The sequence below is a fragment of the Aythya fuligula genome, chromosome 2, assembly GCF_009819795.1.
Source record: "Aythya fuligula isolate bAytFul2 chromosome 2, bAytFul2.pri, whole genome shotgun sequence".
Classification (NCBI taxonomy): domain Eukaryota; kingdom Metazoa; phylum Chordata; class Aves; order Anseriformes; family Anatidae; genus Aythya; species Aythya fuligula.
The window spans coordinates 47,899,577-47,917,208 of NC_045560.1; the positions used below are offsets into that span (position 1 = coordinate 47,899,577).

The 17,632-nt window shown below is 36.6% G+C and overlaps 1 protein-coding gene across 2 annotated transcripts in view; it reads right to left on the reverse strand.

Moving 5' to 3' along the window:
• Positions 1-520: 520 nt before the first annotated feature.
• CTDP1 (CTD phosphatase subunit 1) overlaps positions 521-17,632 on the reverse strand; it is a 109,135-nt gene continuing 92,023 nt past the window's right edge. For both annotated transcript variants that reach the window (XM_032181766.1, XM_032181767.1), the window contains exon 13: positions 521-1,044. In XM_032181766.1, coding sequence (XP_032037657.1) covers positions 903-1,044 — 142 coding nt within the window. In that variant the 3' untranslated portion in view covers positions 521-902. The remainder of the gene's footprint in view (positions 1,045-17,632) is intronic.

Below are 17,632 nucleotides of genomic sequence, written 5' to 3' on the forward strand. Positions count from 1 at the left end.
GTGGGTCAAATATGAAATAGAATATACAAAAACTTTACATCAAATCTCTTTTCAAAGAAATTAAATCCTATCTAGACTGAAGCAGCACTCGTTCTTTCCAAGAACACAAATGGGTGAATATGCTTCTTACGGCAGTACAGGATCACACAGTATGCTGTGCTAAATTTCTGGTTACAGAGAAGACAAGTTAAAAAACTAAAGTGTTTCCCTAATGAACCCAACTATTTCACAAAGTAACTTAAAAACTTGACTTCTGATCATTATGTACTCTTTTAGAAGCGAATGACAGGTGGGTCAAGTGCAGAGTTCACAAAGCTTGCATATCACATTCTCTGTTTCTATACAAATATAAATTGTTTTTTCTTTTTTTTTTTTCTTTTAAAAATCCTCTTATATTTGATAGCATTTATTCATGGAAAATGACGATCAGTTCATCAGGTTCCTGCTGTATTACTCAGACAATTCCATCTACTTTATCTCCCTCCCCCCCCCCTTTTTTTTTTTTTTTTTGAAGATTGTAACCAATAAACCACAAACTGCAATATTTTGAAAAGTTGTTGCGTTGTTGCATGTTAAATCACAAATTTTTGTATTACTTTTTTGTAACTGTACTGTACATGAAGGTTCTGCAGAGCTCATAACATGTCTTTGGCATAGCACACCAAGTCCCATTTAATACTTTTTTTTTTTTGTCTAAAAAAAGGATATTTTCCTTTAGTAAAACACCTTAAAAACATCTATTTCTGATTTTGTAAAATAATGTGTCAACTCTTGTGTTGCTTTGCAAAATATACACACATATTTTGGAAAAACATTGAGTACTGACATAAGGGACTCATCTGAAGTCTGATCTGCTTATGATAAGTAAAATATAAATACAAACTCCGTCTTCTGCATGAATGTCACATGAAGTCATTCAATTCAGCTTCAAGTGCTGCTGCCATTTCATCTGCTTCAGAACTGCTTCCTTCCTCATCTTCATTGCTAGACTCTTTACTGGATTCACTGGCAGCATCATCTTCATCCAGTTTGCGCTTGTGACCCCTGGAAGGGTAGACGGAGAGAAAGTCTGTGAATTGAGGTATCTGATTGCTCTTTCAGACCATTATTATATGACAGGAGGAAAAAACAAAAAAAAACAGGACGAAAGGACTCCACTTTTTTTTTTTTCCAGGGCTAGACAAAAAGGTAAAGCAATTACTTTTAAGAGGTCTAATTACTACCTCCACAATTGATTTTCTAATTGCTGCTAGTTACTGTCTGATGTGGGTGCAAACAAAGTTTTGCTAATTTTATTTCTCCCATTTCTCCAAACAAAGAATGAAAACAAAGTATAATGCTTCAAAAAAAAAAACAAAAAAAAAACAACAAAAGACCACCCAACACAGTTGATTTACTTTCCTCTCACATACCAAAAGAAAGAAAAATATACCATATGAATGAGAGAATACCAAAATATATATTTCAAAAACATATGACAAAATAACATTTTCCTTTTAAAAAACAAAACAAAACAAAAACAAACCACCACCAACAAAAAAACCTTAACTGATCAACCATTCTCACTGCATTAGCATCTAAACTTGCACGCTTGCAAACCTGGGATCTGATTCTTCTCTTTTATGTCTCTTTGAATTAGCACTGCTGGTCTGAACAACACATTTCTTCGCATCTCCAGAGAACTAACCAGATTAAACAGGAACCTTATGTGCACCACACTCTGCTGAAAGAATCATATTCCTGGTTGTGAAAGATCTCAGAGGAAGATCTAATGCTTCAACTGGGACATAGCCATAAGCAAAAGAATTTGGATTTGTGGAATCCTAAAATCTCTTTTCTTTGCCAAAAGGTAATTTTATATCAGACATATACTTCTGAGGCAAAAATAAAAGTTAAGACTTTCTACAGAATTCATAATGAGATGTAGAAATACCTTCAAAAATCCTTTCTTGGTCATTTGATCAAATTTCAAGCAGAAATATGTGCAAAGCGGGTCTCTCCTAAATAACTGTCCTTTTCAGCAGCAGGTAGGGTTTCATTAAAAACAATGCATTCACTTTCAGTAACAAAGAATTAATAAAGTATCTTTTTGGAAAAAACAACAATTTAGCCATTGTTCCTCTACTTCTAAGAGCATAGAAATGTATCATTACAGCAAGAAAGACCTTTGATAAATACCAAGTTGAACCTCATATACCCAAAGGAAACAAATACAAATATTGTAAGTCAAGTAAGAGTTTCTAAGCAAAACTGAAATACAAAACAATTTCTATTTATACGGAGACATTCTTACTGCCATTTTTCCAGAAATATTAGTTCTCAGAAGCCTGGACTACTTGTCTTGTTGGCTGGCTCAGCCTGACCTTCCCTTTCTTAGCTCTTCAAGGAAACTGACACAATGGGTTGTGAGGCCAGGAGGAAAGTCTGAATCAAAATGGTAAGAGAACAGTACTGTAGCACCCTGATGCTGCACCAGTGGGACCAAAAGATACACAGCTGCTGCTTTACTGATTACCTCATCACAGTGATGTTAGGTTTATTTTTCCTTCGGTACAGGGTGGTAAGAGCAAGTCTGCAGATTACATGAAGCTGGAGGAGTGGCTGAGGCACCAGAGGGCCACGCTGCTATCCAGAGGGATCTGGCCAGGCTGGCCAGCGTGACAAGAACCTCACGCAATTCAACAATGAGAGGTGCAAAGCCCTGCAACCTAGGCACCAACCTGTGCTGGGGGCTGCCCAGATGGAAAGCAGTTTTACATAAATTGACTTGGGGGCCTTGATGGACACCAAGCTGAACATAAGCCAGCAGTGTGCACTTGCCACAAGTAAGACTGCAAGGGTATCCTGGGCAGAAGTAGGCAAAGTATTGCCTGCCAGTCAAGAGAGGTCTGTTTGGCCCTGGTGAGGCCACACCGGGGATACTGTATCCAGCCCTGGGCTCCCAATGGCCCTAATACAACAAAGGGCCATAAAGATGGTAAAGGGACTAGAGGATCTTTCCCATGAGGAAAGGCCGGGAGAGCCTGGATTATTCAGCCCAGAGAAGGGAAGGCTGAGGGGGGTCAATGTATATATCAATGTACGTAAATTCCCGAAGGGAGGATGCAATGAGATGGAGCCAGTGGAGTCCACTGACAGAACAAGGGGCAGTGGGCACAAACTGAAACACGTGAGGTTCCTTCTGAATATGAGGAAGCACTGGCACAGGTATCCCAGAGAGGTTGTGGAGTCTCCATCCTTGGAGATCTCCAAAAAGCCATCCAGGTCCTGGGTAGCTTGCTGTATGTGCCTCTGCTTGACCAGGGGGTTGGACCATTTGACTTCTGGAAAGCCCTTCCACACTCAACTGTTCTGTGATTCAGTTATTTTGTGAGTAATGACCCAGCAAGTTATGGATTCAATCTGGGGTGCAAATTCTTAACAAGGAAAAATGGGGTGAGGTAAAAGCATTTCCCGCAGGTTTTGCTATCTCAACTCAAATGCAACCTGATGAGGGAATCAGAGTGCACAAAAGTCAAGCACAATACAGAACAAAAATCAGCTTCTCAAGCATATTGGTGGCTTTTATGCAGGCTGCATTAGCATACAGTTCAGATGAAGAAGTGCCTAGGCTAAAAATGCCCAGTCAGAAGGAATCTTAGCACATTTCCATTAAAAGTTATATAAACGTATGGAGCTTGAATTTCACTTGCTCACTTATCAATGATTTCAACCTTCAGAGATATAGCACTATTTTAGTCATCAATGATACTATTAGCTGGAAAAAAGCCAATTGCATATTAAAGAAGAAAAAGAAGGAAAAAGTTGTTTAACAGGTAGTGGATCAGATGCATACATGTAGTGCTAACTAAACAGTAAGATAAATAAAGACATGGGGGGAAACTATAGCACAACATTCACAGTTCAAAATATTCACCTGTTACAATATTATAGCTATGGAAACTGATGGTGTTCTGTCAACCGAAAACCAAAAGGTAGTCTGACAGCATATACTGCAAATGCTGTGAGTTTGTTCATACCTAACTCAATAGCAAAGATTCCATAGAAAAATATCTATGAAGAAACCAGTATTTCATTGCCAGTTGATTATTTCCTAAAAATGTTAGGAACTGTTTACTGAAAAATTAAGGGAAAAGCATTTGAAGTTACTAGTCTTTGCAGCAAACCCTCCTTTTTATTTAAATCCATGCCATAGCAACTACATTTTGTTGAGGACTATCAACAAAATACAGGGACCTGAAATACTCAATTAACTACTTAATTTTAAGAATGATGTACAAGTCTACAGGAAGACTTTCCAGAAAACTTTAAGGGAACGTCCTGACATAGTTCCATCCCTCATTCAGCTGTACTAAACAACACCTTTGGAAATGCAAAAAGATGAATGCTATTTTGTCAGTCCTTGTTCTTTTGAAAACATAGAATGACAACTCTATTCAGTCTAGATATGAAAACTTCTTCACTGTCTGGGAGGAGAAAAAAAACAAAAAAAAAAAGAACAAAAAATAACAGAAAAACAAACAAACAAACACATCTGAGTTAATCCTCTGCTGTAAGAAAGGAAAAATCTCTCCAGAATGATTGCTCTTATTAAGATATACAAACCTTTCACTACTTGTGTACTGTAAACCACAGCTGTACAGTTATTCCAAAAGTATCTAAATACATATTTTGAAATAAAATGCAAAGCTAACTCTGATAAAAAAAAAAATGGAGTAATAACATCAATAATATAATGCTGCATTTTTTTTTTTTTTTTTTTGAATTTGGTAAAGAGCAATAACATCATATCAATGATTACTGTCTTCAGAGTAAAGCAGTATATCCCCATGGAAGCATATCTATTAAGAGAACAAACAATATAAAATGTATGTTTTCCTCATTATTTTGTGCCCACTCCTTGTTATTTCAAGCTTCCAAGACATAGTGCATAACACTTTTGTGTGGCAAAAGTTATGCACATAACGAATTCCTTCTTAATATTTAGGAAGTATGATTCATCTCTACGTTATAGGTTTCCATTAGCCTGATTTGTATTTTTAAATGCAATTTTGCTTGACTTCTATTAGACAACAACAACAAAATAACTAAGTATTATTAACTTCACAAACAATTAGGTTTTCCAAAAGACTAAACTTGGAACTTTAAATACCTGACAGCTCTGTGAAAAACCTGTACAAGTCATATTTCCATTGCCTATGCATTAAATATTTTTCCATTGTATAATCAGTCCTAGGAAGCCCACAGATATACAATTCTAGACTACAGCTTTCCTTCCTATGGCCCAGTTCATCTCAAACTCTCTGAAGCCAGAATTCTCAAGTCTCACCTCCTTTCTTTAAATCATACCAAAAGAGGCATTATTTTATTTTTCTTATCTGGGATGAAGAAATCAGTTTAAAAGAGAACTGCATTTTCAGAAAAGAAGTATTTAAATGAATTAGCAACATATTTAAATAAACATCAAGTAGAATCCGTGATGATATTAAAATATAAAACACTTAATTATAAATGCAAAAAAGTTATTTTTAGGAAAATTTAATCTACAGAATGCTACTGAGCCCTAAATACACTTAGTGGTACTCCAAAAGTAGAGAAAGGAATAGAAGAAACTACATGTATGAAGTTGCAATTGAACATTGTGTACGCATGTGAAAAATAAACCATGAAAAAATGCTTAAAATAAAAATGCATTGTTAGAACTGTTAGAATGATCACTACAATATGATTGCAAAGTACTATAGGTCAAATGAAAATTCCATTCTCTTAGTTTTCACTCAAATTTAGTTCTCTGGAAGAGTCATAAGAAACAAAGCAGTGAAAGGAAGTTCAGTATTTGTTGCTTCTGTCATCCTTAGTTTGTAGTTAGTTGAAAATAAATAGTGTTGGACTTTTTTTCTCTCTGTTAATTGAAAAGCAGATTCTGTCAGGTCTGTTCAACATCTTAATGGAACCCTTTTAAGAAATACAATGCTATATTAAAATAGAAACATCTAATAAGCAAAGCAACTAGAAGAGGAACACAGCACGCTTGCCTGTCTAGCATGAATGTATTTTTATGAACATTCAAATTCAGTAACTCAAGGGCTATTTCCTTGTAACCAGCAAATCAAATACTGTCATCTATTAAATTCAATTTCTCAGTGTATATTTCCTGGGATAGCTGAAGGCACACATAAGCCACACTAGCAGTTTAAAAGTGGCAAAATAAGAAAGGGAGACGCTCCTTTCAATGAAGAAAAAATCCTTCCGTACAATGTGGTTGCAATACTCATGAGGCACATAGCAAAAGACACTTCTGTGGAGTGGGGACTTAAATCATCTACATTTTACTTTTCACATGCTTGGCTGATAACAATGCAAGGACAAGTCCCTGCAATCAGCGTATTTCAGAAGTACATTATGTTAAGCTCAAGTTTTCTGCAAAACCTGACTATGTTTTTCCAAATGGAAAAGCCTAGTAGGAGTTCGTATGATTAAGAAGCCACTCACAAGTTGGTGATCTGTCCATTTTAATTTCTGTTTTTTATCCCCTGCATTAAGAAACAGCACTGTCTTTCTTCTCTCAGTGTTTTCAGAACAGGCTTTAAGTAATCATTTTAGTTGTTGATATATACTGCTGTTTAGCAGCCATTACAGTCTGTCAGGGGTCAAGATTAATGTACATTAATTATTATGTGAAATGTAAAGTACTTTTAGAACTCTTTAGGGAAACTAGAGGGTTGTAACATATTAGCTATTTTTCCTGATTGGAACAACATTGCCTTCACAATATTCATGTTAATGTTCCAAGGTCTTAATAGTGTCATGGAATGAAGGATTAAAAACCTTTGCTAATAGTTGTTAATGTACTTCTTGGTTTCCTTATTCTCAAGAGATATTTAAATATCCATATATTTTACTAAGGAAAAACCTTAATTGTTTAATAGCTTATAAATTGCAGTGAAGCATTCATCTTCACTAAAGGGAAAAATGCTGGCTAAATTACTTTATGGCCAGGCAATTCTTCAGAGGCTTCGTGTCAACTTTCTCACTGGTATGTAAATTAAAGCGGTATGTCACCAGTTTTCCTCATCGTGAATTTTATGTCCTCCTTTATCTCTCACCACTCCTTTCAAGTCACAGTTGCACACGAATATTAATATTCGCAGATGGCTGAAATGGGGGTGGTGCTAATAATAAGTGCTTAAATATTTGCCCAGTGCTTGGGGAGCTGTTTCACTGATGAGGGGGAACAGGATACCAGAGACTGGTACAGCTGATTGCTCCTGTGGAGAAACAGAAATAACTCCAACTCCAAAACCATCTGATACTTAGAGGTTTTTACCATCAGCCAGAAGAACTGGAACAGAGCACTATTTGTGGCACAAGTGCTCTGAAGTATAAGATAGAGTGAAATGGTTTTCTTATTGTTCCCCTTGTGTGAAAAGGGACCAGACATTAAGAGCTCAGGGTGGGTTATGAGAACTGGTCAGAAATTAATACTTTTTTTTTTTTAATAAAAAAAAAAAAAAAAAAGGTAACATATTTTGAGGGTATTACAAGAGATCTTCACTTCCCTTGCCCTCCTCCCCAGCATGTCTAATTGGCTGGCTTTAGCTGTTCACCACCAAGCCAGATGTTTCTTTTTTGCTTTGTTTTTTTCCAAATTAACTCAGATTTCCAGTCCTCCCTCTCTTCCTACGGCAATCTGGCAAGCCAAGGTAGAGCTGTGGATAATACTAGATGGCAGAACAGTAACACGATAAAACCTTAAGCAGACAAAGCTAGGAACTCCCAACTCATTTCCTTGTTTCTTGCAGCCTTCATTTCTTCAAACATAAACAGTACTTTTGGCAAATTTTTGATATAGGTAATATATCAGTAGCACCTCTCCCAGATTGGCTACAGAGCCGGTATCACCTAACTGCTCTTTGTGTATTGTTCTGAAAACTCTCCACTTGTACCTGCAAGATTGTTTTGAACAATCCCACAGACAGGACTCTCAAGGGGTAGTGTTACATATTAAGGATTCCACCTATGTGGGAGCTGCTCAGTGTCAATAGCCAGATTTCCTTAAGTTAGGGTTATGCTGGGATCTCATCAGCACTCGTTCTACTCCTCTTTCACCTCATGCACACCTGCTGCAGGCTTCTAAGTCCTTGTCGTGGGCTCTTCTGACTCCCAGGTAGCTTATGTGTACCCTTTCCTTCAACTCTGATCCCAAAGATGCTCATTTTACAGTTCATTTAACAGTGATATGCTACTTAAAGTAAACAAAAGACTTGCTCTTGATTCTAAGACAAACTCATTGTTACTGCAGAAGCAAAAGAAAAACTGAGCTAGATAAAAATCAGGCATGTTCACCTGATTTTTTTGTCTCATTAGTCTAAAATGCTCCCTAAGCTCTATGTTGGGGTCCTCTAAGGTGGCTGAGACCCTCCTCTCTGTGCACAGACTCTTCTCCAAACTGAAGAAGTGTTGCTTTCAATGCTTTGCACTTTTTCATCTAGCTCCATAGTTAAAAAAGAATCCTCTGCTGAAAAGCACATCTCTTTTCTCTGTCCTTTTTCTCTGATTTTGTGAATGTCTCTCATCACTTTTCAGGCCTCACTGTTTCTATCTAAAAGGACAATAACAAACACTTGATTTCTATAGTCTACTTCTACAAAATTCAGCTGTTGTGGACTGGTGCTTCTTGCAGATGCATTATAAAAAATTATTTTTCCTCAGGCTCTAGCCACTCCATTGTCCCAGGGTAGAAGCTGTTAGTTAATGGCTCTGCTGTGATAAAAGGCACTGACTACAGAAAGACTTCTACTTCAAATGCATCGAAGCATTAATGATAAATCAATTTCATTACTTCACCCAGAACTCAAGTTACACAGATTCACCAAATCATTACAAATGGTTAAGAGTTCAAAAAAAAAGAAAACATAAGAATAACAGCAATTCCTGTATACACTTTAGCAGTTATTAGAACATTTCAGGAGAAAAGGAGAAGAAGGTAAATACTCTTAAATCTTGACAACCTACATTACAGTTCCAAACTGCTGCTGCTTTATAAACTAGAAAAAAAGAAATACTTTAGATTCAGTTCATTTTCCAAATACTAGCACACTTCTTACGTGATGTCTAAGTGAAGCCTATTTAGTACTGAAGTAATCAAGAAAATAAGGATCTCTTGTAACAGCTCTTCCCTAATTCTAGTAAGAGATAGAAGACTTCAGATCACCTCGTCTTCCCCTAAGGATTAGGGCAGTTAGTACTAGTGTGTCGTGCAGACTCCCAAGGATAGGACATAGTATTGAAGTAGGAAAACCCATAAAGAAAAAATGGCATCGATGTTTTAGTTCATTTTAATGACTTCTCTATATACTAGTTTTAAAATTTGTTACACACTAGTTTTAAAATTTGTTACTGCAAACACTAAGTATAAGAGAGGTTTATGCTATTTTTCACATTTCCAAAGAAACTTCTCTTCCCAATCTCAACTGTTTAATCATTACCTACTAACAGGTGTAACCTCGGTTATATTATCTGCAGACACAGACATTTGCTGGATAATACTGCATTATTGTATAATACATCTAAACAAGTTTGTATCAACAAAGAACAAAATGTATCTACACGACTTCTAGGCATTACAACAGGGAGTAAAATAAGCCAGAGGCAAATGGTCACTCTAACCTGATTATTTCAAAGGATTTCAGACTTTCTACCTGATGTGACCTAATACAAACACAAAGCAATGACTGATAATTGCCTGCACTGCAAGAAAAGCAGTGCTGTATAGTTGACATGCCTTTTAGCAATTTGCAGTGATGTGAACCCTTCATATTGTAGAAAGAAATGTGAAGATAGCACAGAATCATGTTAAAATGCCTTGCACAAGTTGAAAGTACCAGTGTTCAGCTTTTTACTGAATAATGATAAAATATTTAGGGAACTGTAACAGCATACTTTGTTCTTAATGTAATATTAACCATATTTAGGTTATAGTTAAAGTGAAGAATACCTTGCTTATTAAACCACCAAGTTCTACAGAAACTTGGCAAAAGTGGTATCATACCCATATGGAGAGAGAATTGCTTTGGAAAAGAGTATTCCCAGCAAAATGAGAAAAGTTTTTTAAAAAAATCCTGCTGCTATTTAAATTTGATAGATTTGAATTGAAAAAAAAAAACAAAAAAACAAAAAAACCACACACCATGTTTTAAGGATATGAATTCTACCAAGAAGCAACGTATATACAATTGTTTAAGAATACCATCTAACAGAAATAATTCAGACGTTCTCTCAAAAAAGAATCGTCTTGGGAGAAGCCAGCAAAACCCAGTGACATACTGCCAGTTCGCTTGAAATTCAGCTATGGCACCTGTCATGTAAGATTTCAGGGGGGAAAAAAAAAGAACTAGTGATAATACTGAAGTTTGTAAGGATGAGAACATTGTCACAGACCACACAATAATAATCATCAGCATACTCCCATGCTAATTTCATTCTTTGGCTGCAATTATGAGCAGGCTGCTCCTGGAGGCCAAGGAAGCGTTGACATTGCAGGCTAGGGAGCACAGCCAGCCCTCTGAGGACAAGTGCCAGGGATATATGATGTGTGAACTGCAACACTGGGCACATTTGTCACTTACAGTTGCTGGAGTGGCCCATCTACACTTTATAAAACTGTCTTGAGGCTAACCCAGGCAGTAGGGCAGTCTTCAGTATCACAGAATCACAGAATCACAGAATTTCTAGGTTGGAAGAGACCTCAAGATCATCGAGTCCAACCTCTGACCTAACGCTAGCAGTCCCCACTAAACCATTTCCCTAAGCTCTACATCTAAACATCTTTTGAAGACTTCCAGGGATGGTGACTCCACCACTTCCCTGGGCAGTATAATAAAGCTAGTTGCTTCGTGCATTAATTCTGCACGAAGGCTTGCTTGGAAGGGACAGAGAGTTTTAAGATTGTATAATTAGCCTTTCTAAAAGACTCAAGGATAAGGATATCTATTTTAGAGGAGAAAAAAATTGCAATAGAAATTTAGCAGCTTGACACTTTTAGCAAACATGCATAAGCTGTGCACTTCCTCCTTGTAGGAAACAGAGAAGTAGAAGACCCATTTCAGTCTCATGATCTAAATGTGAACCAGCACCTCAGTTAATTTTAGCTCTACTTAATAGTCTAAATGTGTGAAAGTTTACACTCTCGCTGTTCTCTCCTGTAACTTCTTTTTCTTACCCAGTTAACGATCTGATGCTTTCCAAAATGCATGTTTCTCTTTAACTAACAGATACTGTATTAGGCCTTTGAAATACCTCATTGATTAGCAGCTCAAAGTATTTAGAATCCTAGAATGGTTTTGGTTGGAGGGGACCTTAAAGATCATCTGGTTCCAACCCTCCCCCTGTAATGGATAGGGACACCATCCACTAAGAGCAGGCTGCTCAAAGTCCCATCCAACCTGGCCTTGAACGCTTCCAGGGAGGAGGTGTCCACTTCTCTACGCAACTTATTCCAATGCCTCACCACCCTCATAGTAAAGAATTTCTTCCTTATATCCAATCTAAATCTCTTTTAGTTAAAACCCCTTGTCCTACCACTACACTTGCCGGTACAGTCCCTCTCTAGCTTCCCTGTAGGCCTCTTTTAAATACTGGAATGCCACTGAAAGGTGTTCCCAGAGCCTTCTTTTCTCCAGGCTGAACAACCCCAACTCTCTCAGCCTGACCTCCCCGTAGAGGTGCTCCAGGCCTCTGATCGTTCAGAGTCTATAGGCAACAGCGACAAAGTAAATGATGTCCTTCTGTGATTTCTCCTGAGGTGAGAGAGTATCTCTTGTGCTACGTATCAGTGATGTGTGCTTGCAGCCTTAAAAAAAAGGACTTTCAGCTTAAACAGACGAATAAACATGCTTTTGTTTTCCTATTGATTTATGCATCTCTCAACATACAACAAGGTATATTTGCATTTCTCAGTAATCTTTCAGGATAATTTTGAGAGTTTGATTTTGTTGTAAGTGGGAACTAATTCGAGTATTGGAACATCCCCCTGCACAATGGATTTCCATCCTGTTCTCTTGGGCATTGATTAAATTTCTACACAGAACAACTATTTTACAAAGGAGAAAAAAATCAGAATACAGTCCTGACAAACATTATATTATGTATATTACATATACATATGTATATATATATGTGTGTGTGTATATATATACAAGTATATATATATATTTAAAACAAAAGGGGATTTGAGAAAAAAAATACTAAATCTAAGAGCTGTATTACTCCGTGAAAACTAGTTTATTCTGAGCTTAAGCCCTTTCCATCACAGCACAAACAGTGGCATTTTAGAGGACTAATCATGCACACGCATCATTTACAGTACTTCTCCGGCACCCTACTTTCTGGTTAAATAAAAATCCACATCTAAAGAGTTGCCTGCTTTAAACAGCCTTTTCCTCATCCACCGGGCAGGTCACCTGGTCACAGAAGGCAATGAGGTTGGTCAGGCAGGTCTTGCCTTTCATGAACCCATGCTGGCTGGGCCTGATCCCCTGGTTGTCTTGCACACGTTGTGTGATTGCACACAAGATGATTTGTTCCATCACCTTTCCTGGCACCAAGGTCAGGCTGACAGGCCTGTGGTTCCCCAGATCCTCCTTATGACCCTTCTTATAGATGAGCGTCACATTAGCAAGTCTCCAGTCATGCAGGACCTCTCTGGTTGACCATGACTGCTGGTAAATGGCAGAAAGTGGCTCGACAATCACATCCGCCAGCTCCCTCAGCACCCTCATGAAATAATTACCGGAAATCTTATGATCAAGTGAAAAGTCTGATGCTGAACAAGTCTTAGATTAGACCTGCAAAGATATGAAATCATGCACAATTTCCCTGTTATGGGATCCAAGTGGTAAGTACCTTGGGACACATCTGAGAGCCAGCAGATTCTGAGGAGGCAGTATTCACCTGTGGTGCTTCCTTGTCCTTACCTCTTCTCCTCTCAAATACATTTCAAATCATTTGGAAAAAAACCAGCTGTGTGCTGGTCCTGTGTTTACAACAGTACTAGAGCACAACGATGGGCAGACAGTTAAATCACTTGCTAAAATATTTACTCTTCCTATCCTTTTCATCATCCATTGCCTTAAATATCACTCAAAATTATTTGGTGCTTTCTGTTGTTTTCCAGATCTTTCTAGTACCCCTTCATTTTCCTGAGCTACCACAGCCTCCTTCTGGAAGAAGGAAACAGCTTTTATGATATATGGCATTTGTAATATGTTGCTAGTCTGATGCTCATATCCTTCCAGTGACAGCAACCACAGAGAGAAGCAAAACTATCTTTTCAACTAGACATGGAAAAGCACAAGGTAAACCAATTACACGCTTCCCAGATGTTGAGACACCAATCATAATCAATCATCACATAGTTTCTAGTGTTTTACAGACTGATGCATCAGCAATCACAGTACAAAAACAAACAAACAAAAAAAACACAGCTAAACAAACATGGGCTATTAATTAAGAAGATGTGATACTAACAGATAGATCTTTGTAAACCTCCTGAAAATTTGAACCGCTTCTCCCTGCACAACTCTCCATACCAGTAGACCATGGAAAAGGCAGAAAGGCTGATTGAAGTTTCAGATCAAAGTCCTACAGAAATCAAGGAACACAAACATCCACTGGCTTTACTTCTAGGTGAAACATTCCTTTTGTTCATCTGGACTTCTCTAGCATCCTTCTAGTTTCAGGCCCATATTTTTGTATGTGGATAAAACTAAATTTCAAAGAACATACAGCATCAAAAACACTGAGATTATTGTAATAACTGAGTCTGACTATGACACTACAGTAAGAGAAGCTAATAAATGAATCACTATACTTCCAGCTTTCTGTTTTTTTTTTTTTTTCCCCCCAGCGTAGATGCAGCTCACATACCAAAAACTGAAGATGATTATGAACTGCTTTGTTCTTGGTTCTTATGTGAATGTTCTCATAGTATTCCTGCTGTCCATGAAATCATAAGTCACAGTAACAGTTGCCTGAGAAGTAATAAGAGAGCCAGATAAAAGGCACTCAGCTGTAAATTTATTACTAGCGAAGTACCATCCTTCCAAAAACCAAACCTATAATTTCTTGGAACGATCTATATTCTAGCTGATTTAGAGCTAGAAATAAAATGCAGCTTTGCAGTCAGATAGGTTTTTAAGACTACATTATAATCAAACCTAATATATATGAAATATTGAAGTCAACATTTGACTTACCTACATAAAACAATACTGTATGTAAGAAAATAGTAGTAGTTTACAGATTAACTCAGCTTTGTTCAAAATTAAAACTGAAAATGAAAGCATGTCTTTATACATCAAAATTCTACTGGGCTGCTTGTTTTCCCAGACAACCATCCTAAACAAGAACTTAGTTTATTGAGAACTGACTTTTGAATGTGGCATTTTTCTGAATAATTGAGAACTCATTGGGTCACCTTTATGTCTTCCTGAAGGCTGCTACAGGTAGCCACGAGAAAGCTTTTTAACAAACGTTATCTGTTCAGTGTAATTGGATGCTTTGAGGTTAATACTGTCATCGCTTTCTAAGAACAACAGAAAAAGTATTATTTTATCTATGTCAAATCCAAACTTTTTTAAAAAAGACAAGTAACGTGCTCACATGCTTGACAAACATGTCCTGTAAAAAACTAATTTTTGCCTCTCCATCAAAATATTTTTGCCAAGAAGTTTCTATTTTTCATTACTTGAAGAGCTGCTAAAGAAAATACAGTAAATATGCTTTTTATTTAAGAACCTCAAAGCACGTAAGGTCAAGTTCAGTCAACTAAAAGGTTAAAAAAAGAAACTATGGCATATTTTCAAGTACAAAGATCTAGGCTGTCTCTACTTTTTGGTATAATAAAATTCTTACAAACAACATATTATAGGAGTAAAGCTAACTGTAGCACTGCTCAGAAAAAAGCCATGAGGCCAACTGCAACCACTTGTAACTCCAACTTACTGATTATTTCAGATTCACTTTCTGAAATATTTCTCTCACTATTTACTTGATACCCACATGCACACTGTATACCAACAAGACTAATCAGCAGCTGGAAACAACTGTAATTTAACCTGGAAATTAACAGAACTTGCAAGTAGATATATTTTTAGTAACAGCTTGAAAATTTAGGCCATTAAATTCATTAACAAGCTTGCAGATATGAATATCTCATCTACTTAATTGAGTACTCATAAAAAACTAACCCATGTGCATATTTCATTATATAGCTGATTTTACCATTCAGTGATGCTCTCATAATTTAAGTAATTTCCCACTATAAATTTTAAAATTAAGCAATGTACTGCAATGTACCAATGTTTAAATTATCAAAAAAGAAAGACAAAAATGTGGTTACTGTATACTTCTGATAGTAACTATCAGAAATGATAAAACTAGGACACAACTCTGAACACATAGCTAAGTTTAAATGGAGTATCTGAGTTGACTTACTGTTGCCTTATTGACATTGTACGTAGGGAAGAAATACATTTGGCATATTGCTACATATGAACCTTACAGCTGATTAAAGACAGAAAATACAGAAATAGTTTTACTTTGGACTATCATTCAATCCACATTCCCATCTTGTGGATTGAATGTGCATTAGCAGCTGGAGCACAGCAGGTAAGATCTTGCAGCTAAATCCCAGTTTACATTCACCTAAAGGAGCTGATTTGTGCACGGGACAGACCCTTTGAGATACACACCAAAGCATGGTAAGCAGTGACAACCACTTGCTTCAAAGGCACGCTGCTCCTGACCTGAGCTAAAATATCAACGTAGATAAGACCTTTAAGTACCAAGGCACACTGTTGCCACTGCTGTTTGCTCCTCCTGAGAGCTGTGTGCCTACCATATACAAAGAGATTGTTACTTCATTTCTTACTACTTCTTTCACGTGTTTGCTATAGTTTCTTCTGATTTATTTTTGAAGAAATTTGAATGAAAGAAATACATCCACACAACTCTGGTATCACCGCTTTAATTCACCAGGAATCCCTACTCCCCACCCAGTCACATCATCATCATTAATCCTTCTCTGGATTACACCAACTTGGAAGAGTGACCATAGAAAAATCACTACATCTGAGACTACCTATGCGTGAAATGAAAAACGACCAACAGCTCCACAGAGATAAGGAACCTACATTTTGTAATGTCCCTTACAAAGAGAAGGCTATTATAATTTTCTGAGCAAAGCAAAATTTTGCTATTATACTTGATTATAATGCTGGCTGGTCATGATGTTAGTACATTTGGAATACAGATTATTATATAAATGAAATCACAGTTGAAAATGTGATTTGATGGCACATAAAAGAGCCTAATTCTGCACAGATCAAGTGATAACTCATCAAGCAGCAGTGGTACAAAATTTTCCTTTTTTTGGAGCTGAATGGCATATAGAAATAAACCAGAAGATTCTTCAAAACCAACTGTGGATTGAGTTATAGCCCCATTACTGACAACTTTATTGTATGCTTTGCTATTTTTTTTCTGAACAGCTGAAATATTTTAAACTATGATTTATTAATTTGTAGACTTGCCCACAAAAAATTTTCCATACAAGTTTATAAAACTTAATTCCTTCAAATTAGGAATAGAATGAAAAACTTTACCACAGCAACGGAAGAAAATTAAATACAAAAGCTAAAAAATAAAGATGGGGGGTGGGGGTAGAAGCACACAAACTAGTTCTGAAGGTTTAAGATATTAATAGCAAGATAGCTTATCTTAAAAAAACAAACAAACAGAAAAACAAAAAAAAAAAAAACAAAAAAAACAACAACAAAACAACAAGCAAAATATATGTCTTAATCTCATACTTCAAATATCCTCCTGCAGAACAGTTTTCTCAGACAGTACGTAAGAGCAAACAAAGAAGAAAGGTATTTTTCACTTACAATAAAAAATAAAATTCAAAACTCAGACTTAATTTTTATTATAGTTTTCTACTCAGTCTTCCTGAAAATAAATGTTCAGTGCCAAAAACTTATAACAACACTATTTGTGGCAGGTCTCCAAGATAATTTCTTTCAAATTTTGTTAGCTTTTTCTTTCCTTATTTATTTTTAAAGGAATTTAACACTCCTTAAGCAGGAAGTTTAGTCAGGCATGCCTGACTTTTTCTTGATGGGTAGCTTCGATATCAAATAAAACAGCACTACATATTTATGTTCCTTAGATCACATCTACCACTACGTCTACCTACCAATAATTTTCAGCATCTTTTCATCTACCTGTGGGGTTACAAAGGCATAGAAAACCCAATCCTCTACACCCTCACTTAATACTGGTAAAACAGTGATGCAAAAACCTCAAAAAAAGCAGGTTGTACTTATTTCTCAACCCAGCATTTTTGTATGATTTAGTTAGCCCCCTAGATATAACATGCCATAGCTATACCTCATAGTTCTGAAGAAGGAAAAAACTGTCTAGTTTTATAGCAGATTTGTGACCTAATTTAATATTGAGAAAAATTTGAAAAATCAAATATTTGCCACAGAAGGACCTCCAGAGACTATCACCTTTCTGTTAGCAAAAACTTTCTAGGAAGGTTATGTGGAACACAGCACAGCAAATTTGG